The 27,944-nt window shown below is 37.8% G+C and overlaps 4 protein-coding genes and 1 non-coding gene across 6 annotated transcripts; 2 read left to right on the plus strand and 3 right to left on the minus strand.

The window, feature by feature from the left end:
- Positions 1-4,307: 4,307 nt before the first annotated feature.
- On the minus strand, positions 4,308-8,979 carry LOC149402835 (Purple acid phosphatases superfamily protein). Its single transcript, XM_089609022.1, has 13 exons — positions 8,847-8,979; positions 8,565-8,743; positions 8,355-8,446; positions 8,178-8,244; positions 7,965-8,087; positions 7,777-7,869; positions 7,469-7,598; positions 7,291-7,372; positions 7,074-7,206; positions 6,309-6,514; positions 6,083-6,208; positions 5,352-5,661; positions 4,308-4,937 (listed from the first exon to the last, which is right to left on the minus strand). Exons 2-13 carry the CDS (start codon positions 8,727-8,729, stop codon positions 4,632-4,634), a joined length of 1,833 nt encoding a protein of 610 aa, XP_089465148.1. The 5' UTR covers positions 8,730-8,743; positions 8,847-8,979; the 3' UTR covers positions 4,308-4,631.
- Positions 8,980-15,542: 6,563 nt separating this feature from the next.
- On the minus strand, positions 15,543-18,177 carry LOC149402836 (Pentatricopeptide repeat (PPR) superfamily protein). The gene has a single exon (XM_089609955.1). The coding sequence runs from the start codon at positions 18,126-18,128 to the stop codon at positions 16,122-16,124; it is 2,007 nt and encodes a 668-aa protein (XP_089466081.1). The 5' UTR covers positions 18,129-18,177; the 3' UTR covers positions 15,543-16,121.
- An 89-nt stretch (positions 18,178-18,266) lies between these two features.
- Positions 18,267-18,340, plus strand: TRNAN-GUU (transfer RNA asparagine (anticodon GUU)). Its single transcript has one exon. It is a non-coding gene; the product is annotated as a tRNA-Asn (tRNA).
- Positions 18,341-18,503: 163 nt separating this feature from the next.
- Positions 18,504-23,840, plus strand: RUS3 (root UVB sensitive protein (Protein of unknown function, DUF647)). Its single transcript, XM_089609037.1, has 15 exons — positions 18,504-18,650; positions 18,746-18,803; positions 18,905-18,964; positions 19,062-19,100; positions 19,206-19,268; positions 19,359-19,415; positions 19,671-19,734; positions 19,932-20,015; positions 22,060-22,142; positions 22,224-22,353; positions 22,597-22,689; positions 22,860-22,992; positions 23,190-23,230; positions 23,323-23,510; positions 23,614-23,840. Exons 1-15 carry the CDS (start codon positions 18,520-18,522, stop codon positions 23,710-23,712), a joined length of 1,323 nt encoding a protein of 440 aa, XP_089465163.1. The 5' UTR covers positions 18,504-18,519; the 3' UTR covers positions 23,713-23,840.
- A 135-nt stretch (positions 23,841-23,975) lies between these two features.
- Positions 23,976-27,501, minus strand: LOC149402839 (ureide permease 1-like). Of its 2 annotated transcripts, none has more exons than XM_089609038.1 (8): positions 27,384-27,501; positions 26,296-26,607; positions 25,910-26,048; positions 25,650-25,821; positions 25,527-25,552; positions 25,318-25,421; positions 24,499-24,873; positions 23,976-24,302 (listed from the first exon to the last, which is right to left on the minus strand). In XM_089609038.1, the coding sequence occupies exons 2-8, from the start codon at positions 26,521-26,523 to the stop codon at positions 24,150-24,152; spliced, it is 1,197 nt and encodes a 398-aa protein (XP_089465164.1). In that variant the 5' UTR covers positions 26,524-26,607; positions 27,384-27,501; the 3' UTR covers positions 23,976-24,149. The 2 variants fall into 2 exon arrangements, with proteins under 2 accessions (XP_089465164.1, XP_089465166.1); XM_089609040.1 differs by lacking the exon at positions 27,384-27,501 and adding an exon at positions 26,692-26,802.
- Between the last annotated feature and the right edge of the window lie 443 nt (positions 27,502-27,944).

A 27,944-nucleotide genomic window follows, 5' to 3' on the forward strand; every position in this document is an offset into this window, starting at 1 on the left:
CCATGCCTTACGTTTTGGGCAATCTTTCTGCCAGTGCCCAGTCTTTTTATAGAACCGGTACGCATCTTTGCTTAGTTCCTTCTTGTGGATTTGGACAGATGACTCATTAAGCTTTGATAGTCCTTGCTTGCCCTTTCCAGTCTTCCATGGTTTCTTTCTAGCTCCTTTATGACCAACGAGATTGGCAGAATGATTTCCCGATTTCTAAAGCCTCGCTTCCTCTTGAATTAGCATACTTTGTAATTCATGCACATTCCATTTATCCTTCAGAGTGTTGTAATGCACGTGAAATGTGCCATTCTCAGGAGGTAAGGAATTGAGGATGAACGTTACTAGGAAATTTTCATTCACTTCCATTCCCATGGTCTTCAGTCTTGCTGCAATGTTCTTCATTTCGACAACATGCTCATGCATGGTACGAGAACCATCAAACTTCATGGTGGTTAACCTACCCATTAGTGCCCCAGCCCGTGACTTATCAGTCGAGTCGGACTGAGAGCTTTCTTCCACAAACTTCATAAATTCCTCAGCACTTTCAGTTTTCTTAAATGTGGACTTGATGTTGTCTTCTACAGTCATTCGCATAAACATTAGGCTCAGTCTATTAGATCTTTCCCAAGCTTTATGGAATGATCTTTGGTCAGCGCTGCTAGCATCAGTTAGAGCAGCAGGTTTCTCACTTAAGAGTGCCGAATCAAGATCCAGAACACCGAGGTGAAACTGAACTTGTTCAGACCATTCAAAGAAATTAAGACCATTGAACTTAATAACAGACGTAGCTTGCGACTGAAGAGAAACAGGAAAAGAGGCTGCAAAATTAAATAATATATGTTCACACATTAATGCTTTGAGTAATAAACCTAATCTTTAATACAGATTCAGAACACGTAAAATAAACATAAGGTACATATTGAAGTCACCTTTGGGCAGAACAACAATATATACAATAAGGTATACATAAATGATGCTAAAAAATAAATTTTTCACATAATAGGTTATTGACATACTTAAATTAGATATCTTTGGATATACTAAACATACCTAACCAAGCATATCAATTTACCACGATAATGTTCATAAATTATAAAACAAATAATCAACCTTTGGGCGATCCATAAATATTTTATAACCATAAACTTCAATTTACTCATGACACAATCTTAAAATATCATAATGTCATTTGTTTTATAAGCATCACATAAACATGAGTAATTGAATTTATTTTAATTTTGATATCTAATACTTTTTCTAATTAGGCCACTTTGGTGACTAACAAATTGAACATAATGTATAGATATCAAGCAAAATAATAAAGAGACATTATATATTTTGGTAAAAGGGAAAATCAGAGATCATAAAATAAAATGCTCCTTTAAATATCTTAAAACCAGAATTGCTGACTTAAATTCTTAATAGACTGGGTTGACCACTTAAACTGCTTCCATCAATTAACATATCACGCAGATATAACAATCGTAAAGCCATAACAGAGACAAAATATTGCTCTAAAGAAGACACATTAAACATAAGCTATTAATATGACCACCATTCAATTCAATGTTGACAAACAATTATAATAATAGCATCAGAGTATTCAATATTGATAAAACCATTGTAATGATGGCATCAGAGTGCAAACCCCCAAAACCAAGGATGGACTTCATAGCATGATGGCATAAAGGACATAAGCTCATCGGCATAAGAATAAGAATATCAATATCCAATTCAAACAAAACACTAATTAAAAGCATAAAAGAAAGAAAATAAAACTTGATCCATCAAACTTCACGTGTAGGTACAGAACAATAATGAATTTCTAATCATACACATATGCGATGATAGGTTTGTGCAGTAAATTCAATGGCCACAATATTGGCCCAATAAGATTAATCGGTGAAAGCACCACTAATCAAAACACAAATAACAATGCTCAGTAATCACATATTCAATTTATTTAAAACATAAAACCCAAACGGTAGTGGGTATAATAATGAGATTGTGTTCGTATCCCCTGATAATATACTGATCACACGGAACAAATATGAATCGCAAAACCCGAGGAATATAATCGCACACAAGCAATATAATTGAGTAAACGAAATTACCCAGAATGCAACGCTAATATCTCTACTCTTATAAACGACGAGAATATATTCAGTGATCGAATGAATTTGCATAATCGGAAAATAACTAATTCACGATCAAGGCTCTGATACCACATGTAAGCATAATTTAAACGATCTTAATCAGCCAAGATATTAGAACTAGATGATTCTCACAGAACATTAGGGATTGAGAAAACCTACCTCGATCCATGACGAGAGCGACGGTGACGGCAGCGGATAATCACCGGAATTGGTTTCTCTCTCTTGACCTCTTTAGACTTTAGAGCTTTCTTTTGATGGCAGAGGAAAACTACGTAATAGGTTGAGAGAGGACCAATCCCTAGAGTTTTTCTTTATATAGATCCACCATCAGGGTACAATAGGAATTTACCTTCTATTAATTAACCAATAGGAATTATCTCATTATTATTATTAAACCAACAAGTAAATACACTTGGGCCACAATTATTTCTCACTTACAAACCCCACGTAATGGGCTTTGAGAAATAATAGGTCCAACAAAAAAATCTTGGCAGAAAGATGGCACTCATTGTTATTGTTTGTAACTTTCCTCACCAAAACACTTGATAATAAATCAAGTATTTCTTATAGCTGCTCTAAAACTGTTTTATTTATTTATTTATCTTAGACAATAAATTTTATCAAGAGATCAGTCAACTGATGTATAGCTAGACGTGGGATCAGCTTAGAAATTGATTATAAATATAGTAATAGTTACGTGTTGAACATTTTATCTCGTGATATCTATCAAGATTTATTAGTACAAAGTTTTATGTATAACGCATATGTTCATCAATATATATCTATAATATATATATATATATATATATATATATATATATATATTTGCTATACTCATTTAAGTTGAACGGACCATATTGATAATTTAAAACCAATGACTTAATGATGGCTCGTCTTGAGAAGCTTAAATGAGCTCAACGGAATTCGCCGCTCCTTTTCGAAAGCTATTGGGACCCGTCTCGGGTTTATAATTAACTGCGTCTCGTCCTGGGAAGCCTCCCCACATGAACTTCTCCTTAATTCGATTTAGGGATATTTAGATAACGGTCCATTATTTGGACGTTAAGCTATAAATTATTTATAGGCTTGTAAAAAATGGTGGGACAATCACCCTAACCCTTTATATACAATTACATCATTTTAGTTACTTGATCTTCAAGTGCACTTTCTTTTTCGTTCACCTGAGTCCTTCTTGCTCGTTCCTCTTCTTCGTCTTGTTCTTTTCTCTTCTTTCCGGCATCTCTTTCTTTCTAGTTTTATTTCTCTCGCCGAAACACAAACTATCAAGGGAGTTTCAAGTTATATATCTTGTTTTGGTCCTTATGTTTTTCCTGTTATGTTGCAACTTTTTTTTCCTCTCTATTTTCTTCTCAGAGCACTCTAGCTTACTAGCCTTTTTAAAACTTGAAATTGTGAAATAGCCAACGTTTTAGTAATATTTGATGATTAGCCAATCTTTGATGTAATAAGACATAATTATCCTTATTTTTTCTCCTAATTCTTTGTCAAAAATAAATTAAATGAAAATAATTTATCTATACCTAAATACTCTCTCTCTCTCTCTCTCTCTCTCTCTCTCTCTCTCTCTCTCTCTCTCTCTCTCTCTCCGTTACATTTTTAGCCATACCGAAAGTTGAAAAAAAACAGCATCACAGTTAATAGTCAGTAATAACTGTTAAAGTACCAGAAACCTATTAACAGTTATTACAAATTTATTAGTTGAAGCAGAAACCTATTAATAATTATTAACGACTATTAACTGCGTTTTTTTATGTTTTTGAACTTTGTCCATGGCTAAAAAATGTGACGAGAGAGAGAGAGATAGAGAGAGAAAGAGTGAACGTGAAAATAGAGAGAGAGAGAGAGAGAGTGAGATATCTGATATCCTAATAATTAGGGATTTTGAATAATAAATTAGATTTTATTAATTTCGAAAAATAAATTATATTAATTAATTAATAAGGGTAAAAATGGTATAAACAATGTGCCACATAATCAGAATGGTTAGAAATAAAAAAAAAAAAAAAATCTGAGACGTATGACAAAATGAAAATCTTAAGTTTAAATAGACTTAGTCAGTTACAAATCTCTTTAATCAATTTAGATACTGAATTAAAAGAAAAATATGAAAATATAGAGAAAAAAAAATGATGCATCAAGTTCAAAATAAATGGCGGAACTTTCATTTTATTCCTCTGTCAACTAACAGTTACATTACTAATATTCTTTGTCGTTTATTGGCCAGAAATATATATGTCGCTTCTGGTTTTATGCTTTTGAAACGACATAATATGAAAAGCATTAAATTTCACTTTTTTTTCTTTCTTAGACGACGAAAACAATTTGCAAGACTCGTTAGGAACAACAAGCAGAACAAAAGAGAGATTGATCACATACGAGACCAGTAAAATTATTCATTCAACTCAGAAAACGAATGCGAAAAGCCGTGTTTTTCGAAACTTTAATAATCACCAATTTAAAATGTTAAGAAGCGAGAGTCGTGGCCGAACAGCTTCCGACAGAGCAAGCCAAGATGTCCCTGTAATCCCGCTGGACTCTGAACGAGTCGAAAACCTTTCCGTTGCTGCTCTTCTTGTACTCGAACAGCAAGTTGGAATGGTCAAAGGCGGTGAGTTTGACAAACCCGAAATCGTAGTCTTTTACCAGACTCCATTTGGTCTTCACGTCCCCAAACTTCACAAGACCCGCTCCTCCGCCTCCGGCCACGACATGGATCGTCCCGTTAAGATTGCCCTTGTACGCGTATTTCTCGTTGTTCGTGCATTGATTCTATATCAAATCAACGAAAAAAAAATTGAAAATAATATCGAGGAAAAGTTTCTTGGTAATGTTTTTTTTGTATATGTTTTTCTTCACAGAGCTGATTTTGGATTCTATAACAAATTCAGCAGCTAAGTATATAAAAAAAAAATACTGTAAATGAGATGAAAATTTGAACACATTTAATTATTTACAAATGCATTATGCCGAATTCGAAATGTTATCCCTGTTTCCAAATTTGAAACTTACATTTTTCTAGTACAACAAATAGCACTGCTCTGGGGACTATTTTGTTTTAGTCATGTGTTTCAAACCATGAATTTTATACACTCTCTAGACCCGAAATGTTCTAAATCATTGTGTTGTAACTCTAAATTGACTAGAAAAATCAACTTAGTAAAAGAAACATTTACTTTGTGTTACCTGGTAAATAGGACAGGTTCTTTCGTAGTTATGGACGTGGCCGTATATGGCGATATCGACTTTATAGCGTTGCCAGAGTTTCTGGAGACTTTCCCTTCCCATGGGCTCTGCAAACGACCCCTCGTCGACGTAGAAGTCTCCGGAAGAGTATCCCAACACTCGGTGAGCCAAAAAGACGAGCCACGGCTGTTTCTGGCGATCCACCGAAGCAAAGCAGTGCTCTATGAACTTGTACTGCTCGCTACCTTCTCTCCAGTCGTGCTCCGTGTCCGCTACGCAGAACCGGAACATTCCATAATCCGTCGAGTACCTGCATTTTTTTTTTTTAACTTAGGTGATTTATTTATCCCCGGGAGATATTATTTGTAGATCTTATGGAGATTACGAGTATGTTAGTTTAATTACTTTGGCCGTAGAGTAATGTGGAAGGAGAGACTGTTGGAGAATATTTGTCATAATTACGGTTATTATGGATATTTGTGTAATAATTATTATCAATAATGAATAAAGACTATACACTAAATCTGACACAAATAGCCAGCAATAATGATATTCATGACAGATATACTCTAATCGTGACTGGGCTGGCCGATTTTTTGTGTGATCATCAGGTTCATTGTGAATAATAGTTTCTACTGAATGTTCTTGAATACTGCGATAGCCTTTTGGATATATGAAAGTCAATTTTAAAGATGAAGAAATAGTTGAGCTAAGTGTTGTTTTGGTTATACCAGAACTTTTCCCTGTTGTCCGCCGGGAAATAGAACATGGTCTGAGCCAAAACGCCACATTCGCCGCCAGAGTCCAGCGTTTCGTAGAAAGAACCTGTGTTTGGCCAGTCACGCTCGTGATTGCCGCTGGAAATCAGAAAATGCCCAAGAAAGAGATAAGGAAAATTTCTCAAAAATGTGTGTGTAGTGTTATTGATTGAGCAATTACGTGGAAAATTATTAGAACCTTGCGACCATATAAGGCACTGCGGAAGCGATGGGCTCGATCTGAGCGGTGAATTGGTCCCACTGAGAAAGGTATCCATTCGCGTAAGCCAAGTCTCCGATGTGGAAAACAATGTCGGTGTTGTTCAGGTCTTGAACGAGCTGCTTCGTCGTGTTCAGACTCGCGCGCTGGAAATCGTTGTACTCGTTCGACCCATCTTCTTCTGCCTTCAAATAATAAAAATAAAAATAAAAATAAATGTCTCGTTTCGATTGTTTGTCTAGTACTATAATGACCATTGACCACATATTATGCACAATAAAGTGAAAATTTAATCTCATCGATGCCTAAAAGAAGGAAACGTAGAGTATAGTTCAAGAAACATGATCGAGCACTATCGCTATAAGGGAGAAGCAAAAAATAATTTATATATTTTAAAAAAAAAATCAGAAGATTGCGTTGAGCAGAGTTTTGCCGAAATTAGTTTCGATAATAGAACTCGATGATTACAGTAAATCAGTCTATTATTCGCGGAGGTAGCTCATTCTCTCATGAAACTAATGACCCCCCAGTGACCTATTTATACTAAAATGTTTATAATGTAATTGATCAAATTACTTACTTTCCCTTATTATGAGCCTAGCAGAAACATGATCAAAGTCCATACATTATTGAGGCTTACCTCATACAATGGCTAAGAAGAACGCAATGCTGATCTTACTTTACAAATAAAAAATAAAATAAAAAAAGTAAAGAAGAGGAAAAAAAAAAATAGAGGATTCAAACCTTTCCCATGTCTCCAAAAACGACGACACGTTGAACAGAGTTTTGGCCTGGATAAGGAGATGATCTGAACTCGTACTCTCGGCTCCAAACAGTTGTACCGTTATATAATTTATGCCCTAGCTTGTAAACATACCTACAAAATCACACCCAAAAAAAAAAAAAAAACCGCAGAATGTCAAGCTTTTTATTCATACAAAATTATGGAAACATGACATACTTTGTGCTCGGCCAAAGTTCCTTCATGAAACATGTGTGAATAAATCCAGGATCTCGCCATCCCACGGTGCTTGCTGGTGCACCTGAGCACACAGGATCATAAAAAATAAAATACAAATTACGATGTATTTTTAATTAAGATCCTTAACCTGAATTGCCAATTGACATTTTTGACTCACCGCACATGGTGTTCCGATCGAAAGTCAAAGTCAACCCCGGAGATCTCACGAGCTTTCCTCCTTTCGGACCCCATTCCACAAACGCCCCTGCTTCGTCCATCGAATATCCACTTGTCCACGTCACCGCCATCTAAGGAATAGCAACATAATCAATCGCACATGATCAGAATCCGTTTATACACCAACAAATTAAAACCTTAAATAGAGAAAAGAAAGTCTTTTTTTCTTTTTTGCCATAGTGGATCAGAAATAGCGACGAACGAGCTTGCAGTCAAATTTACATAGCAAAGTCGATGAATCGAACTTACTTCGTTCCATAGCTTTCCTTGGGCTAAACGCGGGTAAACCGGAGCTTTAGGGTTCGCGAAAGCCACAATATTCGATACTGCCACCAATTTCGGCTACAATTTTAAAACCAAATAAATTAAACTTCTTTGGCATATATAACATATTTAGATACCACATAAATTCGGTTGAAAAAAGTGATGTTTTGTACATTAGATACACCGCCGGAGAATAGCCCGAACGCGAAATCGGATCTCTGATTAATCAACCGCAGATTCAACACGCCTTTTCCAGTGTCTTTGTACTTCGGGGTACTGTAATTAGCATATTGATACTGCAATAAATAAATAAAAGATTACAATATGAATTTTTTGTTTTTTTAATCCCAAATTCAATCCATTGTAAAGAAACGAAAAATTCGGACCTTGATTGGTGCAGTGCAAAGCAACGGTGGATGAACTGCTTTATCTTCTTGAGGACACAGTGAGGCACTAAGAACCGGAATGGAAAAAAAACGACGTCGTTTCAGCTCCCAAATAGTTCCCAAAACACTCAAACAGTGAACACGAAGAAGAAGGAGAAGGAACACAAAGTTGTTTACTTGAAATTTCCAGGAGAAAAAACTCCTATCCAATCGTCGCTCGAAGGATTCGGAGAATCGAACTTCACTGTCACCCACTCATAATTCTGGCCCTGAAACCGCAACAACAACAACAACAACAACAACAACAACAACAACAACAAAAAGAATATTCTTAAAACTTCAAGCTCAAATAGTTCGATTCAGTGAATAAAACTTGTTTTGACGGACCTTGACTCCGAGAATCGCCGGAGAGGCTTGGACGCGAGCGTCGCTTTGGAGATCGAATAAGGTTCTTTCAATGGCGATTCTGGAGAGTGGATGGTCGGCATGGGACGTTACTTGCCGGAGAAGAATAGAAATGAATAACAGAAATGAGATTGCCAAGGACTTCATTTTATTTCTTTCCACTGCGAAAACGATGAAATTAAAATTCAGAATTTAATTAGAACATAAAAAATAAAATAAAAAATTAGATAAAAATTGTAATCTTATTATATGAGCTTGATTGACCTTTGTGGCAAACAAACAAAGTGTCGAGACTTGAGAGCGATTGAGTCTCTCTGCTCTGTACTTTTCTTGTCTTGTTAAAATATTCTTCAAGGAAACAAATAAATTAAAATAATCAGTGAGTAAAGTAAGTAACGCTTTTTATATTTAATATATAAACGTGATGGTCCGGATTTAAAGGGTATAACTAAAATGATGAAAGCTCAGATTCTACGCTAGCAGTTATTTATTGATTGGATTATGCTCTAGTTTTTGGTTTTGTTTTTTTTTTTTTTTTTGTCCTGGAATATTCAATGGGGAATATTACGTTTCGCCAACAAGTAGGAGATAATCCAATGGCAGTCAATTGGTTACCCCCAAAATAAACTAAACAAACGAAATTACAGACAATTTCGTATTTACATCCTAAATAGGAAATAGCATATTGATTTTTAAAAAGTTTTGAGACATTCATAAATTTAATAAAATTCTGTTTATTTATGATCAACTGATAGAAGGGGAAACCATAAATTTTAATCAGAAGTAAAATAGTCTGAAATGAAGAGTTAAATTTACTATAAAAAAAGAGAGAAATAAACAAATAATTTAAACATCAATGATAACAACGTTTAAGAAACTACAATTATTTGCCACATTAATGATGGCGCACACTCACATTGAGTGAGACCCATTTGAAATATGAATCTCACAAATGTGTGTGCGCTAATGCATCAGCGCGCATAGCAGTGTTCTATTTGCTATCGTGATTAAGAATTATGTGTAGGTTGATTAATAAACTTTATTTAGTTTTTGAAATTTTGGAAACAAAGTTAACTATGAATATTTGTTTAAGTTAGCATCTTAAATTAAGTCAATTAAATAAAGGGCTATTTTGCTAACTAGCCAAATCAACCTACTAATATTAAGATAATAGCTCAACTAATCTAAACTACCTAAATTACCCTTTCACACAACTCTCTCTCTCTCTCTCTCTCTCTCTCTCTCTCTCTCTCTCTCTCTCTCTCTCTCTCTCTCTCTCTCTCTTCAGCATATTCTTCAGCGACGAGAACGCCGAGTCCTTCGGGATGAAGATCGTCACTCTCTCCTCCGTGTCGTTGGCCTGATTCTGTACCGTTTCGATGACCTTCGTCGAGATCAGGTGGCCGAGGAACGTCTTGAATGGTCCGGCCACGCTGAGGAGCTCCGTGAGGTTCACGAACTCCTGCGTCAGCGTCGGAGCCGACGTCGGAGTCAGCGGCGGAGGCGACAACGTCTTCTGAGCTGAGTCGTTTCAGCTTTTCGTCGTCGTTAGGGATTTTCTGGCCATGGTTGACTTGGTCTGCGTTGAGATTGCTAGGAACGAACCCTAGAAACCCCCAAATTCGCGATAAGTTAATTGAATTAACCTACTGGAGTGAGTTAGGTTAATTAAATTAACTTATTGGTTGAAAAAATTAGATTAGGTTCTGAATTTTTTTGTGAGTAAATTTAGGCTCAGATTGACTCGAAAATCGGCGGGGGGAGAGGAATCGGCGGTGGAGAGGAAATCGGCGGCGGTGGAGGGGATTGATGAGAGGCACTTTGTAAATTCGTGAATCGGTTAATTTAATTAACCTACTGGAGTGAGTTAGGTTAATTAATTAACTGATTCGTGAATGATTTGAAATTAAAAAAAATTACAAAAATCATAACTTAAGTAAATTGATATTCAAATCATTCAATTAATTAACCTAATTCCGAATTCAATCATTTAGTAAATTAACTTTACTCACAAAAAAATCTAAACCTAAACTAATATTCAACCAATAAGTTAATTAATTAACCTAACTCACTCCAGTAGGTTAATTAAATTAACCTATTCGCGAATTTACCAAGGGCGTTATAGTCTGAGCCGAAAATATGGGCTATTTGCTTAATAAAATGAAACTTGGGCTATTCCTCCAATAAAAATGACAAACTTTGTTAGTTACAACAAATTTATGTATATTATTTTTTAACATGTTACGATGGAAGTTAGCATCTTGTGTCTATTTTCCTTAGCCGTGTTTGGTAGAGTGAATTTATAAGAGATGAATTATGAGTGATGGATTTGGGTGGATGAATTTTTAATTTTTCTTGTTTGGTATATAAGCGAGAAAGAATGAAAAAAAAAAAAAAAAAAAAAAAAAAAAAAAAAGAAGAAGAAGAAGAAGTACGGGGTTTGAATCCGTCGGACACACCAAAAAACCATCAATTCATATTTGGAGGGATGGTCGAAAGAGAGAGTATTTTTTATTTATTTATAATAATAACCTTAAAAGTAATGGCATTTTTGTAATATATTCTCAAAGTATTCCATAGCTTTTTATACATCCGACAATTTATCCACCATTCATAACTTTTTTTTTTTTGTATTATTGATTGTCTTGTACATTTGTAATTTTTTTTTTTTTTTTTTTTGGAACTGCACATTTATTTCTAAATATTTGTGATTTAGGAAATCATTTGTATTCACCAATTTATTGCTACAAAATTTAGCTAAAGTTAGTCGAACTATTATTTTTCTATTGTTTTGTTGTTGAACTAAAGTTATCAGTTTTATGCCTATTGATTTTTTTTTTTGTTCAATTTGGTATGCTAAGGATATGGTATAGCAATTTGGTATTATATAATATAAGGGTACAAAAATAATTTTAATTTAATTAGCTAGATAACATAATTATTTATATTCCGCACGGTTATAGGGATATGTATTCTCAATAAGGGTATTTCACTAATAATTTGGTGTCGGAACGATTGTTCGTGATCGATACCAATATGTTTAATCCTCGGCAGTGGGAGGGTGGTGGTGGTGGTGACAGAGGGTGGTAGCGGTGGTGGTTGTGAGTGGTGGCGGCGGAGCTTCAAAAGAGAGAGAGAGAGAGAGAGAGAGAGAGAGAGAGAGAGAGAGAGAGAGAGAGAGAGAGAGAGAGAGGGGACGGAGGTGTTGTGGTAGGGGGAGAGAGAGAGAGAGAGAGAGAGAGGACCGGTGGTGGTGGTGGTGGTGGTGTAGTGGCCAAAAAAAAGATTGAGAGATGGTGGAGGTGACCAAGGAATTCACCGGGAATAGGAGAACAGTGGCGCAGGGGAGTTCGCGGCGCAGGAGGTGGGGCTGAGGCTGGTCCGTGGTGGTGGGGGGTGGTCGAGCCGCGAAGGGAGGTGGTGGTGGTATGGTGCAAATCTTATGAACGAGAGAGAGAGAGAGAGAGAAGTCGGAGGTGGCGATGGAGGTGGTGGTGATGTGGTCTAAGAGAAGATAGAGAGTAAAAACGAGAGAGATAGAGATTGAGAGAGAAGTAGCAGAGGAAGAAGAAGAGAAGAAATCGGCCGATGAAGAAGAAGAAAAGAAAGTCACGGTTTATACTGTATGACCTAAATTAGAAGCGACAAGTCGCTTATAATTTTAAGGTTTGACAAAACGGTGTCGTTTTTATTAAAAAAAAACAAAAAAAATTGAAAATTTTCGCGAAAAAAAGAGCGAAAATTTTTCAATAGTTTAGAAGAGACATGTCGCTTCCAATTGGCGGGAAAATTTTAGAAGCGACTATTCCAAAATTTGAATTTTTCAAAACAGAATACTTTGAATTTTGTTGAATACATTAGAAGTGACAAGTCGCATCTAATTCAAGGCGTCGCTTCTAAAACCTATTTTTTGTAGTAGTGACGGCAACCCTTTTTAAAAAAAATATTTTATTAACACATTAAACACAAACTTTATTTTATAATATATATATATATATATATGTATATATATATATAACCCTACAAATATTTATAAAACATTAAAATTGATAAATTGACTACAAAAATACATTAAAACAAAGTTCAGTTAAGACATAAAAATTTAAACATAGATTACAAAGTTTAAATTAAACACACAAAAAAAAACTATATGGGAAAATATGAAGAGTATCCCTCGTGTTTAATCGAAATGCGAGATTTATCCATTCGAGTTTTAGAAATATCAGACATATCCCTTCACTTTAATATAAATGACATATGCCTCCCCTAAAAAATGTTGTATTGCAAATATCACCATTTTCGTTTATTTTTTGCAAAAAAATAATTTGAACTCCTCCAAATACCCTTAATAAAATAAATATTTATTTACTATTTTATTAAAAAAATCAAAATCTCTCTTTATAAAAAAAATCATTAACTTTTTATAAAGAAAGTTTTTAATTTAATTTTTCTGTATATATAATAGAAAATAAAAAATTATTTCATTAACGATATTTTGGGAAGTTCTAATTTTTTTTTTTTGGTAAAAAATAAACGAAAATGGTGATGTTTGAAATATAACATTTTTTTAGAGGACACATATGTCATTTATATTAAACTGAAGAGATATGTCTGATATTTATGGAAATCGAATGGATAAATCATGCATGTCGATTAAACACGAGGGATACTCTTGATATATTCTCAAACTAAAAACAATAATATAATTTTAAAAGACTTCGTAAATCTTAAAACACAATTTAATAAGCGGGAAAATTATTTTCAGTTCCGTCAAGATAATTATAACACTGAGTAAAATCTTGATCTCCTTGATAATTAGATGCTCGATATTGAGATCCATGATGTTGGGAACTTTCTCCTTGTTCTTCATATTGGTTTTTCTATGCTCTTTTTTGCATTATTTTTTTTTATTTTACTAGAAATTCACGCATATTTTGGTCGGATATAGTATCCAAATTCATGAATAAAATTTTATTCTTTGAGCTAGGAAAATGAACTTCTAAAGCAAAAGATTGAGCTAGCTCAATCTTTTGCTTTAGAAGTTCATTTTTTTTTTTTTTCTGAACTCCAATTCTACCAAAATTAGAATTTTTAATAGTTCGGACAAGACTCTCATTTTTGTCCATCATTTTTTAAAATTCTTCAGCATTTTTGCTGTCTCTTTGCTTTTTTTTTTTTACACCCATTGTTCTTCCAGATAAATTGCAAGTGTCTTCTTAATCGTTCATGTTAAGATCAAATGAATTCATACCGAGGGTTGCATGTGACTGGGTAGAAAATGATGACAATGAAAGAAAACTACGACTCGGTGACTGGTATTTGAGGTGTTACCATCAAATTTCTCAATTCCCTTAAGAATGGGCCACACATGATCGAATTTGAAGTCTCTCTTGTATTTGACATCATCTATCAATAACATACTCGCTTGAGTTAACTATTACATATTTATAAGAAAATAATGATAAAAAGTTAGTAAGTACAAAAAAAAAAAAAATAATTATGAGTACATTTTATCGACAAAATATATACTTAAAATGTCTTGTTCCGAATTACTGCTTGGATTCTTATTTTCAATATAGTTAACACATCCCCTTAGTTTTGAAACAAGAGAAAGAATGGTTGCCATTCTAGTTTCTAAAGATCTTCTTGGTCTAACTTTTTGAATTCCATTTTGAGTGATATTCTGTTTCAATTCTTGCCAAAATTGATCTTTTTTTTTGGAAAATCCCTACGATTGGGTTTTGAGAAATATCAATATAGGTGTTGATGTCGATTTTTGGATCGATCAACAATCAAAGATAAAAGAATGCTAAGATATTGTATTTTAAATGGGTTTCGAAAGACGGCGTATAAGAAGCAATACAAAAATTAAATTTAGAATAATAGAAGAATATTAATTATATTGATTGGGAAATGGGTTACAGATGGACGAGGTGACGAACTCAATAGAACGAGCTCAAGACTGTAAATATAAGAGTACAAAATATAATCGATTGATAACTGGGATCCGAGGTTTTTTTATGCGAAAATCGTCGTCTCCTCTTCTATTTATAGGCGAGATGGAACCTTCTGGCCGAAGACACGTGTTCATCGATCCACACTCCTCGTCAAGGCTGAAGTCGTCCAAGATCCGGTCTTCGCGGCGTAGTCTACTCTTTGACTGACCGATCCTTCTGACCAGGAAGACGTGGTCGAGCTGGAGTCCTTCATCGAGCCGGGAAGTGTTGTTGGACTTGGGCCGATCTGCCGAGAGCGAATTAGGCCCATAATTGATTCTGTGAGCTGGTCTTTAAATGGATTATGGGCTTTAGTCGGGCCAAAGCTCATCCGAAATAATATTTAAATATTTGAATTTTTATACCCCCACAATAGGTATGACACAAGTGTATATCTTCTTGAACAAAGTATGAAGAATGCGACTTGAAGTCATGTTTGAAGAAATGAGTTGAAGAATGAATTTGTGAGAAAATGAGTTGAGGAGTAAGTCTTATTTATATAATGAGTTGGTGAAGACAAGATGTGACGATACAATGCAAATGTTAGATTTTAGATCTAGAAATTCGATAGTGTAGATACATTTATTTATTTCTGATAATGTTAAGAGACAAAATATGACAATACAATCAGTGGCGGACCCACGTTGAAGGCCCAAGAGGCCTGGGCCCCCCCAAAAAAAAAAAAAAATTCAGGCTTAAATTTTTTTTTTTTTTTTTTTTTTTTTCCGGCCAAAATTCAGTTTTGGCCCCCCCGCCGCCTTCCGAGTCTGGATCCGCCACTGAATATAATGCAATGACTAAATTTTAGATCTAGAAATTCGATTGTCTAGATCTATTTATTTCTTTATGATAGACAAGATGTGACAATACAATGTAACGTCTAGATTTTTTATTTAGAAATTCGATGGTCTAGATCTATTTGTTTAGTAAATGATGAGTTTCATACCCCAAAAAATGTCATCACCTTTGACCATATACTGATTCTCCTCGTAATAGATGAATTTTCAATATGGTAGTTTATATTCCGGGATTCAAGCTAAAGAGCACTCTAACGTCCACTTTTCGATAGAATACTCCCGAAAACTGCATTTTTATTTCTTCAAAAGTGCCCTTTCAATGCCAAAGGGGTTGCAGAAAGAGAGCACAATTTTGTAACCTTTATTTTTATTTTTTTCTTTTGGCGGGCCAACACTTGATCATTTTTCACAGTTATCAATCAAAGCATCAGACTTTAATAAACCAATTCATTGTAGGAAAAGAGGCTTCCAAGTTCCTCTGTTAAATTCTCATTCTTTCTTTATTGAAAGTAAAAACCAAAAAACTCGCAAAAGCGCAACGCTTCCTTTCACCGCTTTCCTTCGGAGACTACCAAAGAGAAGAAAAACCCGAGCTTTACTTTCGCGGTGGCGTTTCAAACAATAGACAGCCATGGTCTTCCCTTTCGAGAACACGCCACGATGTTTGTGGAAAAGGTTCCAGCTTTATAGTCCCATCAACGCACCACATTTCAAAAATGTTGTTCTTCTTCGTGACCGATGGCGTTTCATACACTCAGACCGGCCCAATTCTTGAAAGCTATGAGCGCTTCCGACTTCTTCACGCTCCTCCTCCTGAGCTTCGACACCTTGAGCTTCTTGTGGGTCTCGATGAACGCGTGTTTGTACCTCCACTTGTCCACGAAGATCCTCATCTCCCGAGACTTCTCGACGACTTGCATCACCGCGTCGAAATAGCCTCCCTTGACGAGAGCGTAGAGGAACGCGTCGACCAAACCGGGCTCGAGCTTCATCCCCGTCGTTCCTCCTCCTCGGCCGCCATCATCGGCCGAGAAATTTCTCCTGACTTCGTTCCAAAGCATCAAAACGTTGAAATACTTCTGAGCCGAAACGTAGCCGCCGATCATCGACAGATACGTCTGCTCGTTGGGTTCGAAACGCAGGAAGACCATCCTCCTGAAAGTTCTTCTAGCGTCTTCGAGCCTCCCGGCTTTACAAAAGGCGTGGATGATCGAATTCCAATCGTGGCTCCCGATTTCGACCCGAGGGTCCTCGACGACCTCGTCCAAGAAAGCCGCCATTAGCTCCGGCCGATTATTCTCCATCAGCCCCGTCATCACAGTCAAATAACTCCCTTTCAAGTCCGACACTCGAGCCTCTCTCATGTCCCGGAACAAGAAGAGAGCCGACCGAAAGTCCTGACTGGACATCGACGCCTCTATGAGAGAATCGTACGTCTTCGAGTCCAATTGAAGCCCCGAGTTTCTGATATCCACGACCAGCTGAGTTCCTTCGGCGGTTTTGTGCTCTTTGCAGTACGCTCTCAGGATCGGTAAATAGACACCGAGCCCTAGAAAGGCTTGCTGAGCGTTCATCTCGTCGATGATGATGTGAGCTTTATCCGACATTTTGTGATTGACACAAGCGCTGATGACACCGTACCCGACGGATTTTTCTACCACATCCGCGGAAGGTTCTAGCTTCTGAGCTTCGATGATCAGAGCCGCCAAAGCTTTTATCCCTCCGTTTTCGATAAACCCCTTTGCGACTTCCCGGTAAACCTCTTCGCCCAAGTTCAAGTACTCTCCGCCGCCGCCTCTCAAACCGTCCAAAATGGTCTTCGAGACCGATTCCAAATCACCCGACTTGCCAAACCCGCTGATCAAACTACTCCGAAAAAGCTCCACAGACGAAACACCGAAACCGTCCATCAAACACTCGAGCTCCTTAATCTTCTCTCCGAGCCCCTTCGAAGCGTAAAGATAAGCGAGGTGACCGAAGCTCGACTCGTCCGGCCTAATACCCAAAACAGACATGGTCTCGACGACTTTCTCTGCATCGCGGACCGACCCGATCCATCGGCAACAACCTTCCAAAGCAGCGTTACAAGCTGCCAAGTCTGGTCTCATGAAACTCATCTTCTCCTCCTTGGAAACCCGACAAGTCTCCTCGAAAACCCGCAGATAGGCCTCAAAGCTTCCACCTTTACGACTGATCTCCACGATCGAGCCTCCCCAGACGCTGAAGGGAACGAAATACCTGTTCTTGAACATGCATTTGATGAGCGCGAAAGCGGGACCAGAAGCTTCGGCGGATTTGAAAGACTCTAAGATCGCTCCGATGGTCTCGAACTCCAGCGATTCGGGGCTCTTCTCGACCACGTAGACCGCGGAGGCAAAAGCCCTCTTGAGATTGTGGACTTCCCTGAGCGAAGAAAAATAGGCGATGAATGAGTTCGTGACGGACTTACTCGGGAGAGCCGAGCGAGCGGTGAGCTTCTTGAAGGACTTCCACGCCTCGTCGGTGTCTCTGACGATGATCGATTTGTGGAGACTCGTCTCCAGAGCCTTGAACTCTTCGGGGGTTAGGGCTAGGGTTTTCCCGTACGGCGAGTTTTTGGGGAACGGGATTGGTTCCCTCTTGAGAGCGAACACGCTGGGTTGAAGGAACGAGTACAGCGTCGTGATATCTGGACCGTTGGATGATGACGACGACGACGACGATGATGATGAGAAGTGTCTGTTTGACTGTCGAGATATGATTTTCCTCCACATTTCTACGGAGAGATACTCTGAAGAAAAGCTCCGAAGCAAGCTTTTCCTTTGCTTCTCTTTTGCACCGGAAGAACAAAATTTGTAATTTTAATTTTATTTTAGTTAATTAAAATATAATTAAGGAATGTTGACAGGTCAGCTGGAATAGCTCAGTTGGTTAGAGCGTGTGGCTGTTAACCACAAGGTCGGAGGTTCGACCCCTCCTTCTAGCGAATTATTTCTTTTTTTTTCTTTATTTTGTTATCTCTTTCTTCACTTCGACCTAAAATGTTGTCGTTTTTTTATTTTCTCAAAGCGCGAGAACACGTCGTTTGTTTCCTCAAATCAGTCGTTGACAGTATATATCCGTTTTCGTAAATGAACTTTGACGTTGCTCTCTCTCAAATCTCCCATGGAAAGAGCTTCACTGTCATCGTCATCATCACAGAGTAGTGTGATAGTTGAAGAATGGAATGGCTCTTCTTCGACCAAGCTCACTAAAACCGCCACGATTACTGCTTTGCCTTCAATTTCCGTCCTCAGGTCTCGTATTGCTATTTATTTTTTTTTTTTTTTAATTCGCCAAGTTCATTTCTTCAATCGATTCATTGATTGATTCTTGGATTGGAGCATTGTAGATCTGCTAGCTATTTCCATCATGTTTGGAGGCGAATTCTTGAAGCTTTTGTGCCTGAGGCAAGTTTTTCACAATTGTCCTTATTGTGATTGAAGAAATATTAGTAAATGTTCGTCTGTGGCTAAAACTTTTAGTTTCTTTTTCTTTGTGATCCATGCAGGGTTTTCCGAGCAGCGTGACGCCAGATTATGTTCCTTTCCAAGTTTGGGACTCGCTACAGGTAAATTATTATTTAAAAGATAAATGCCTTTTTTTTTTTAGATTTAAGTTTTAGTGAAACAATTTTTTTCATTTTTGGGTTCCGATTTTTTTATTAGGGTCTTTCAACTTACATCAGGACCATGCTTTCAACACAAGTAAGCTTTTTTGTTTTTTGTTTTGTTTTTGTGGGTTTCCTATATTGCTCTAAAGGGTAGTAAAAGATTGGTAATAAATTATCGTCTATTCAAATATTCTGTAAGGCTTTGCTTAGTGCTATTGGGGTTGGCGAGAACTCGGCTACGGTGATCGGTGCTACTTTCCAGGTGGGAGAAATTTGTGCCCTCGGGTCCGATTGAATTTATAACGGAATTATAATATGCTTATTATTTTTATTATTTTGCTGGAACTTGCAGTGGTTTTTGAGGGATTTAACTGGAATGCTTGGAGGCATATTATTCACTTTTTATCAGGTGTGTTATTTAGAAGTTATAGTTCGTAATACCAATCTGTTATGTCACGTTAGTAGCCGAGACCTTATAGCTTGGAAAGTCCTTCATATTTCAAAAGTGATGAACATTGCTGTTGTAATATTTCAAATTGAGGATAAGTTTATGCACGGATTTTCTTTTTAGAGACTCTGTGTAATATCTTCCAAAGAGTACTGTTCCCTGAGAGTTTTGCTTCTGCGTTTGTCTGATTTTTGGGTCAATCTCTTCGGTTTTCAGGGCTCAAATTTGGATAGCAATGCCAAAAAGTGGCGTTTGGTCGCAGATCTTATGAATGACCTCGGTATGATGACATTGCTTTCTCATCCTTTTTCAAGTGCAAAGTCACATTTAATACTGCAGATGGATCTTTGAACAATAATTTCACCAATACCTCGGTGATCTGGATGAGAGTTGTACCAGATTAAGATTTGCCTATATCTTTGATACTGGTTTACGATGCGTCAAAGAGTGATTAATAATATTATTATGTTGTTGCAGGAATGTTGATGGACTTGATTTCACCTCTATTTCCGTCTGCATTTATCTTTGTTGTTTGTTTAGGGAGCCTGTCAAGATCCTTCAGTAAGTTCATACATCCTTAAACCTTAATATTCGGGTTGATAATATGGTTAACAATTTCGTATTTTTAATTGATTTTGCTAGCCATCAGGTTGATTGATATATTCGGGTCTCAGTCAATCTAGTTCCTACAAATGCTATATAAATTTTGTAAATTTTTTTTTAAAAAGAAACAACGGGGCTTTATTATTACTTTAAAACGGCATAGCCGAGAACCAATACAAGGAGTTCAAAAACTGAAAATAGAAGCCCGAAAAGAACGAAAAGTTACAGAGCACTGGGCCAATCCCTTGCCAAATCGGCCAAAGAAAAAGACTTAAACTCAGAGCAGGAAGAAAAAAGCCACAAAGCTATACAATGATTCAGAGAGTCAATCAAGCTATGGAAGTGCCAGCTCTCATCCTTGAAGATAACCTTGTTCCGAGTATTCCAAATTCCCCATAGACCTGCCAAAATCCCAGTCTTGGCGGCTTCTGCCCTTTTCAAACTGAATCCTGGAGACTCGTATAAATTTAGCAGCGACTCTACAGAGGTAGGAAAGATAGCGATACCCAGCTTCGAGAAAAACCACTGCCACAAATCAGAAGCCACCACACACCTGAGAAAGAGGTGCTCGGCATCTTCGGACGCACTGCGGCAAAGAGGACAGAAACTCGGCGACAGGGACTGGTGAGGATTCAATCTTTGGATACGATCCGCTGTGTTTACTCTCTTGATAGCCACCAGCCATGCAAAAACTGTACCTTATTTGGGGCAGCAGCTTTCCACACAGCGTCGAAGTAAGGAACAGGGGGCCAGAGATTTTACAGAAAAAACGTCTTCGCCACCCAGCCACATACGTCTATCTTCGAGGCCTTCCCAAATCTTGAAACCTTCCAAAAGACCTGTCAAACCAGCCGCTTCGCAGGATTCTCTATTCGTCAAAAATCTAGGGAAACCGAAATTCCAATCCACCTGACCAGGAGAAGAGAGAGAGGGAGACGCGAACCCGTTTATGGGGGCGTTCTGAGAGGGGCAAAGTCTCGCCAAAAATGGGAACCGATCTTTCAATCGTGTATCTCCGCACCAAACATCTTCCCAGAAACGCACGATAGACCCGTCAAAGACCTTCCAAGAACATCGGCTGTAAAACAACTCGCAGACGGTCGAGACCGAGCGCCAAGGACTGCGAAAGGAGCGATCCTTAGGACCCCCCGGTTCCCATCCGTTAGGAGAAACACCGTAAACTGCAGAGATAACCTTGTGCCACAGCGCGTCTTCTTCAATCGGGAATCGCCACAGCCACTTTGCAAGAAGAGCGTTGTTCTTAACCGCGAGATTACTGAAACCGAGCCCCCCTTTGTTTTTCGGGAGACAGCAGATATCCCAACTCACCGCAGCGCGGCACCGTCCGTCGTTGTAACCTTCCCATAAAAACTGCTTCATAACCTTTTCAATATCGGCAACAACCCCCTCCGGCATCTTGAAAATAGACAAGAAATAAGAAGGCAACGCAAAGAGAACAGAAAGAATGAGCGTCATCTTTCCCCCCTTTGAGAGAAATCCACGCTTCCAGCCATCGAGCCTCTTCGCCACCTTAGACACCACCGGATCCCAGAAAGCTTTTCTAGGACTATCTCCCAAAGGCAGCCCTAGATAACAAATCGGCCACCTATCTTCTTTGCATCCAAGAGCCCCAGCAAGTGCGGCTGACTCACTGTCCGTGCAGTTAATGCCCACGATGTTGCTCTTTTCGATGTTTATCGAAAGCCCGGATGCATCGTAGAAATCCTTAACAATACCCAGCAAGTTTTCCCAGTTTGCCGAGTCATGCTCGCCGAAAATCAGCGTGTCGTCGGCAAATTGGAGATGAGAAATAGCTACACCTGGCGATCCGATAACGAGAGGCTTGAAAGAACCTCTACACACACCGCGGGAAAGAATCTCTATTTGTTACAGTTTTTTCAATTATTTATTATTGTGAAACCACAAAAGATCAATAACGAATGAAAAAAAAAAAAGCTTTGATCAGATTTTGAAAATATATATCTTCTTTTTGTTCATTTAGCTGGTGTTGCAAGTGGAGCAACTAGAGCTGCTTTGACACAGCACTTCGCTCTTCAGAACAATGCTGCAGATATATCTGCCAAGGTACAGGCTAAATGGTCAGAAATCGAATTATGTTTTTAACTGGCTAATTCTGACCATTATATTTTTTTTTTAACATAATAGGAAGGAAGTCAAGAGACATTAGCTACAATGACTGGTATGGCGTTGGGGATGCTTCTTGCTCGCTTCACTGTGGGACAACCATTCGCTATTTGGTTTTCTTTTCTGGCTCTGACCATGTTCCATATGTACGGTAAGTTTGGCTACAGTGATTCTGACATGGATGTACTAGCTTGACATTAGAAGAAGAACTGTGATCAACGATTTTCTTGGGTTGATGCTCTGGAATGAAATGAAAATTTTGCATGTTCTTCCAGTGCTTTTTTTAAGGTTCAATTTCATTTCCTTGGAAGTGCTGATTTGATGGATTCAAAAATTGTGTTATTATTCCTCTTTGTTGATCTGGTCACGCGAAGCTTTTTTGTCTTCTAAACAGCAAATTACAAAGCGGTCAAATGCCTTGCTTTGACTACACTAAACCATCAGAGGTGCTCAATCCTACTGCAGAATTTCATGGAGGTTGGCTTAGGTAATTCATTGCCCTTTGAAACATTGTGAATTTTCAAAATTGAATATCGCTTCATTTTTTTATAATAACACGACAGTGACATACGTACTTGTATTACTATTATTATATATCTCTAGTATCGTTTGTGGATATATATATATGCAGTGCAATGCATCTAAATATGTTACCAGTTTTCTCTCCGGAACAGGTGTCTAAGATGGAGCATATTTTATCGGCGTGGGAATCTTCTGGGAGCTTAAAGCGTTCCAAGCTAAAACAAGTACGCCTAGGTGTCAGGGTCTCCTCACTGAGTCACACAGAACTGTGAGTTCTTCTCTAATTGTCCAAAATAAAGTGGTTACTTATTAAGATATTAATAATCAGAATTCGAATTTGAATATATCGGTAGCTCCTCTGGGTGATTCGAGAGATCCTTGGCTCTCCTAACACAATCCCAATCTAGATGTTATTATGTATATTAACTCCTTGAACTATTTTGTTTTCTCTTAACTTTTTACCAGAGCGGACATGTTGCGATATGCAGAATCTCATTACAGAAAAGGTTAACTTCCTTCTTCCTTACAAGCACAGTCAAATGATTTTTTTTTTTTTAAAACCAACTTTTGCTGATCTGAGTTCTGTTTCCACTCTCAGCCAAGTACTTAATCCTGGAAGTGAATGGAACGATCAGTGTCATAACACATAAAGACTCTACTGCTTCGGATATCTTGCAGTCGTTCGTTCATGCGCATGTTTTGGCCGTTCATGCAGATAAAACCAGCTCTGGCCACGCCGAAAGCCAATCTTGGATGGACAAAGAATACACTGCTTTTCTTCACAAGGTTATCTTTTTTCCTGCATCTGAATTTGTATTTTCTTTTTATTTAAAAAAAAAAAAAAAAAAAAAAAAAACCAGCAGTTAAGCTGACTTTTGGTTCATTGCAGTTGAAGTTATCGGGTTGGAAAACCGAACGCCTTCTCACACCCTCAATCAGTTGGAAGGCAAAGTGGAGCTCCGGAACTTCTGATGAGAAGCTCGACTAGCGATCTAATGGGAAAAGGAAAGAGAATGTCTTGCGTTGCATGGCTCTATTGCTTTTGAAATTGACCATCAGGTCGTTTTATTTTGAATCCTTTTTTTGATCTAATGGAAAAATAGAACCTTGAACCTTTGATACTTCTTTTGGTTTCTATTATAGAGACCATTTTTTCCCCTTACAATAAGAATGATATTTTCTTCACCATATAGTTGCATTGTGTGTATGTGTGTTAGAATACAACATAAAACAGCTGTGGCCATTCAGACAGAAAGATGAATTTGGAATAAATTTTAGATCCTTTGATAGGCTTTATGTTGTAATTACATTTCCCAATGTAAATCAATAGAACGTTAAAAAAAATAGCTCTTTCACCAAAGAATACTACATATAAAATTTAATGCTTTTATACCTTTTTTTATAAACAAGAGAAAGTGAGAGGAACTATTTTCTGTGCCCTGAGGAAGCCATGAGCACACCAACTGCAACAACAAACATAGACAACATGCAGACCAGCAATACATACGTTCTCTTCGACGATTTCCGGTACTCTCCGAACAAAAGAATTCCCCAAAATGTGCTCACTAAAGGAAGTGCCTGTGACCAAAGAAAAAATTACACTGAGCTTCAAAAATTACAATTTTTTCTGCTTATACATAGACCAGGAAACTATTTGCACAAATCTTATGTTAAAAATTGGTGAATGTCACCCATCAAACATTTAAACGGAGTGAAATCTACATATTTTCTCCATGTTGTGCGTGTTAGTACTTTTTTTAGCGAAGAAACGCACCTGGACGGCATCAGCGGCTGCGTATCCGGCGGCCTGGCCGCCCATGAACTGGAGGCCGTTTCCGAGGCCGCATAAGAGTCCGGCGAGCAGAGCCCATCCCCTCCCGTCCCAGTCGTTGAGGTAGGCCCTGAAAGTGGTGCGAGGAAGGCCGAGCACTGGGCGGTAGAGGAAGGACACGTTGAGGACGACGGCGATGACGAAGCACGACACCGAGAAGTAGAAGAAGGCCGTGTACACCGCCAGGTGTGGGACCCCCACTCTCAACGCGTGCCATTGGTCGTTCGTCGCCAGGTTGAACGCCGGCGAGAAGAGGGAGAAGCACAGCCCCGCAAAGAACGATATGCCTAGTCCGATGAATGTGCTCTTCCCAAACACCTATTGAGAGAGAAAAAAAAATTAATCGAGTAACTAAGCCATCAAAGTTTGAAGATTTACTAAATAGTCATTATGGTGATGTGGCATTGTTTGAACGTTTTTAGCATTCTATTTATGCTCTTGGAGTCTGGTGGTTATTTACAATTATTAACAAATATTTACAACTATTAATGTCTTTTTTACTTTGTTAATAAAATCTCGTGGCTATTTACTTAAAAATTACTAAAGCTTGGATATATGAAAAAAAAAAACTTGAGTTTTCATATGGCTCTATATCTAGAGAGCCCAAAAAATATGTCATTTATTATGTGTTGTGCTCGGGGTAGAAAACTTGTGCTGCTGGTATCTGTTAAGTATTATGGGGTTCCATCTCAAAAATAATTTGGTTATGGTTATTGAGTAACTCGTGACCTTAATAAGTTCATTTTTCTAAGTAGTACGTACTTTGATCGCTCTTCTTTTCTCGAGCTGCACCAGAAACTCGGCTGTCCCGGCTTTTGCCTTTGCTTCTGGTACGGTGGTGCCGTTTTCTGGATCCTTAGTGCCGGCTGTGGAGATTTTTATATTGAGAAGCGAAAAAAATTAGAAAAAAACATTCAGTCATTATCAAGAACTTGCAGAGAGAGAGAGAGAGAGTGAGTTCTTATCTTTACCTTCGTATCTAGAAACCTGTAAATCTCTGCCCAAAGAAGAACAAGTTTTAGTGTCACTTAGTCATATGATTCATAACATATCTTCTCTATGTCCATAAATTATCAAAAAAAAAAAAAACATACATTCCCCAGTTTTTCTCGTGTGCCAAACCGCTGAGTTTGGCTTTGTTATCACATCCGTTGGAGGAGTGGACCGCAGACGCAAGACAAACAGCGATCAAGAAGCAAGCGACTCCGGGGAAAAGAATCTCGGCTCTGTTGATCCTATCGTCTAGAAAGTAGTTCAATGTTGTGCCTGTCAAAAGCCATCGCAGAAGCCAAAGGTTAAACCAAAGTGCTTATATATTCGTATGTGTACAGAGAGAGAGAGAGAGAGAGAGAACCTATAACTACTGTAATGCTCGACGTAAGAACTTCCGTGACTGACAAGCCGACAAAAGCCCAAGCGTACTGAGTGGCCAGGTTTCCGAGGCTGAGGACCACCCCACCGGCCATCGCGAATATCACAGACGGCCAATTGTCCTGTCCCGAAACACACAATTCCATTTCACAAGCAGTTCTTACGACACTTAAAGCGAAATCTCGAAACGGGGCTTCTTTTTTTTTATAAAAAAAAAAATGAGGATGACACTTATTCTTCTTAAAACATTTTAGGCCTCCCGAACATCAAGAGGCGGCCTAAAGCAGTTGTTTGACCTGCTAAGTATCATGGGGTTTCATCTGAAAACCAATTGAGCTTATAACTCTATATAAGTTAAGTCGAGTTTACTTGAGCGAGTTGGACGAGGAAATTGGGGCGGTCGGGGCCGATCTCGCCGAAGGTAAGGGCGATGATGACGGCGGCCAAGAGATTGGTGATTGAGTAGTCGAGATAGGTGTGTTGAGGAAGCCTTCCCCGCCTCTCAAGCAAGGTCATTATTGCCGGCCACGTCCCCAAAAAAAACAGGGCCAATATCATACACCCTATCGCCCCGCCTTTGCTCTCCACCACATACATTTTCAGGCCGCCCGGTAGAAAGAACAGCAATTTCTCGGGTCTCGCCGGCGATGATGAGATTAAGGAAAATGTGTCATAAAGATCCTGCAAAAAAAAATGGTATAAGGGATTTAAAGGGAGAGAAACCCATGATACAAGTTTTCATGTTGTGCAAGAATATGGTGCAACCTGCAAAAATATGCAGTTTGAGGAAAGAAGAGAAACATCTGATACAAGTTTTCATTTTATATGGTAAGAATATAGTATCGGGATATCCTGAAAATAGAAAATAAAGAATAAAAATAAAAAGAGGAACACAATTGACACCGTGTTATTAGTCTTTATGGTATTAAACAAAGGATGGATTAAAAGTTTGCAATTTGAGGACTTGAGGGTATGAAAGTTAGTCTGCTACAAATTTTCATTCTATGGACTATAGAGGGAAACAATCTCAGAACCCCGCTAAAAAAAAAAAAAAAAAAAAAAAAAAGACACGGCAATATGAAGATACCATGGTAGAGAAAAAGCTTCACTCTTTTTTTTTTTTCTTCTTTGAAATAATTAAACAGATGAACAGAACCAGAAATAACAAAAAGAGACGAGGAAGGAAGTACAAGTTATTGAGAGCGTCATGATTAAAATATCAGAAAAAAGCAAACAATGATTAACAAAGACGTCCCACTAATCAAACCCAAAAACCAGCCAAAGAAGCCCAAATCAGTCAACTAATCACAATCATCTACCCTCCAAAAAAATATATGATCTTTATGCTATCTTCTGTGCATTTAAAAAAATAGGCTAACGTCAGATTTTAGAATAAAAACTTATCAACAGTGAAAAACTCGTATGGAAACGCAGAAGAAAGAAGCTTATGTACTCACGGTCTCATAAAGGCGAAATTATTTGTTCTTGGGAAAATTTTGGGAGAGAAAAGGGATTTGGTTTAAGGAAGAAGAATGAGGAGAATCTTTTGAATTAAATGAGATTCAGTGGAGATCCCGCAGAATCGTTGACTTAGTTGTACTACGTTTTAGTCGTAAAGTCGTTGCACATTTCAAGACATTTTGGTAAATATGAGTGGGAGTTTTTTTCCCTGCTGGAAAATGACGTCTGGTGAAATAATCTATTTGTTTGAGAAAAATTCCAAATTTGATGTCAATTTCATTTTAGAAATACTGTGTAGATATATGGACGTTAACGTATGTTGACCGAATAAGAGAACAAAATTATGAATCACATATGTAAGAGCATGCTTTTTTTTTTTTTTAAATTAGTCGATCTAAGCCACATCAAACGTTGTAATTGTAATCTAACCAACGTTTCGTTTAATTTTCGAATCTAGCCAAATTTGATGACGTGTCATATTTATGTAAGATGGTATTTACTATATTAGCATTGGTTTGGTTTCAAAAATACTAGCCCACGTTTTGAAACTTGGTTTT

This window comes from Urtica dioica, chromosome 3 (assembly GCF_054948205.1).
Source record: "Urtica dioica subsp. dioica isolate 48M chromosome 3, U.dioica_male_clone48M_v1_H2, whole genome shotgun sequence".
NCBI lineage: Eukaryota > Viridiplantae > Streptophyta > Magnoliopsida > Rosales > Urticaceae > Urtica > Urtica dioica.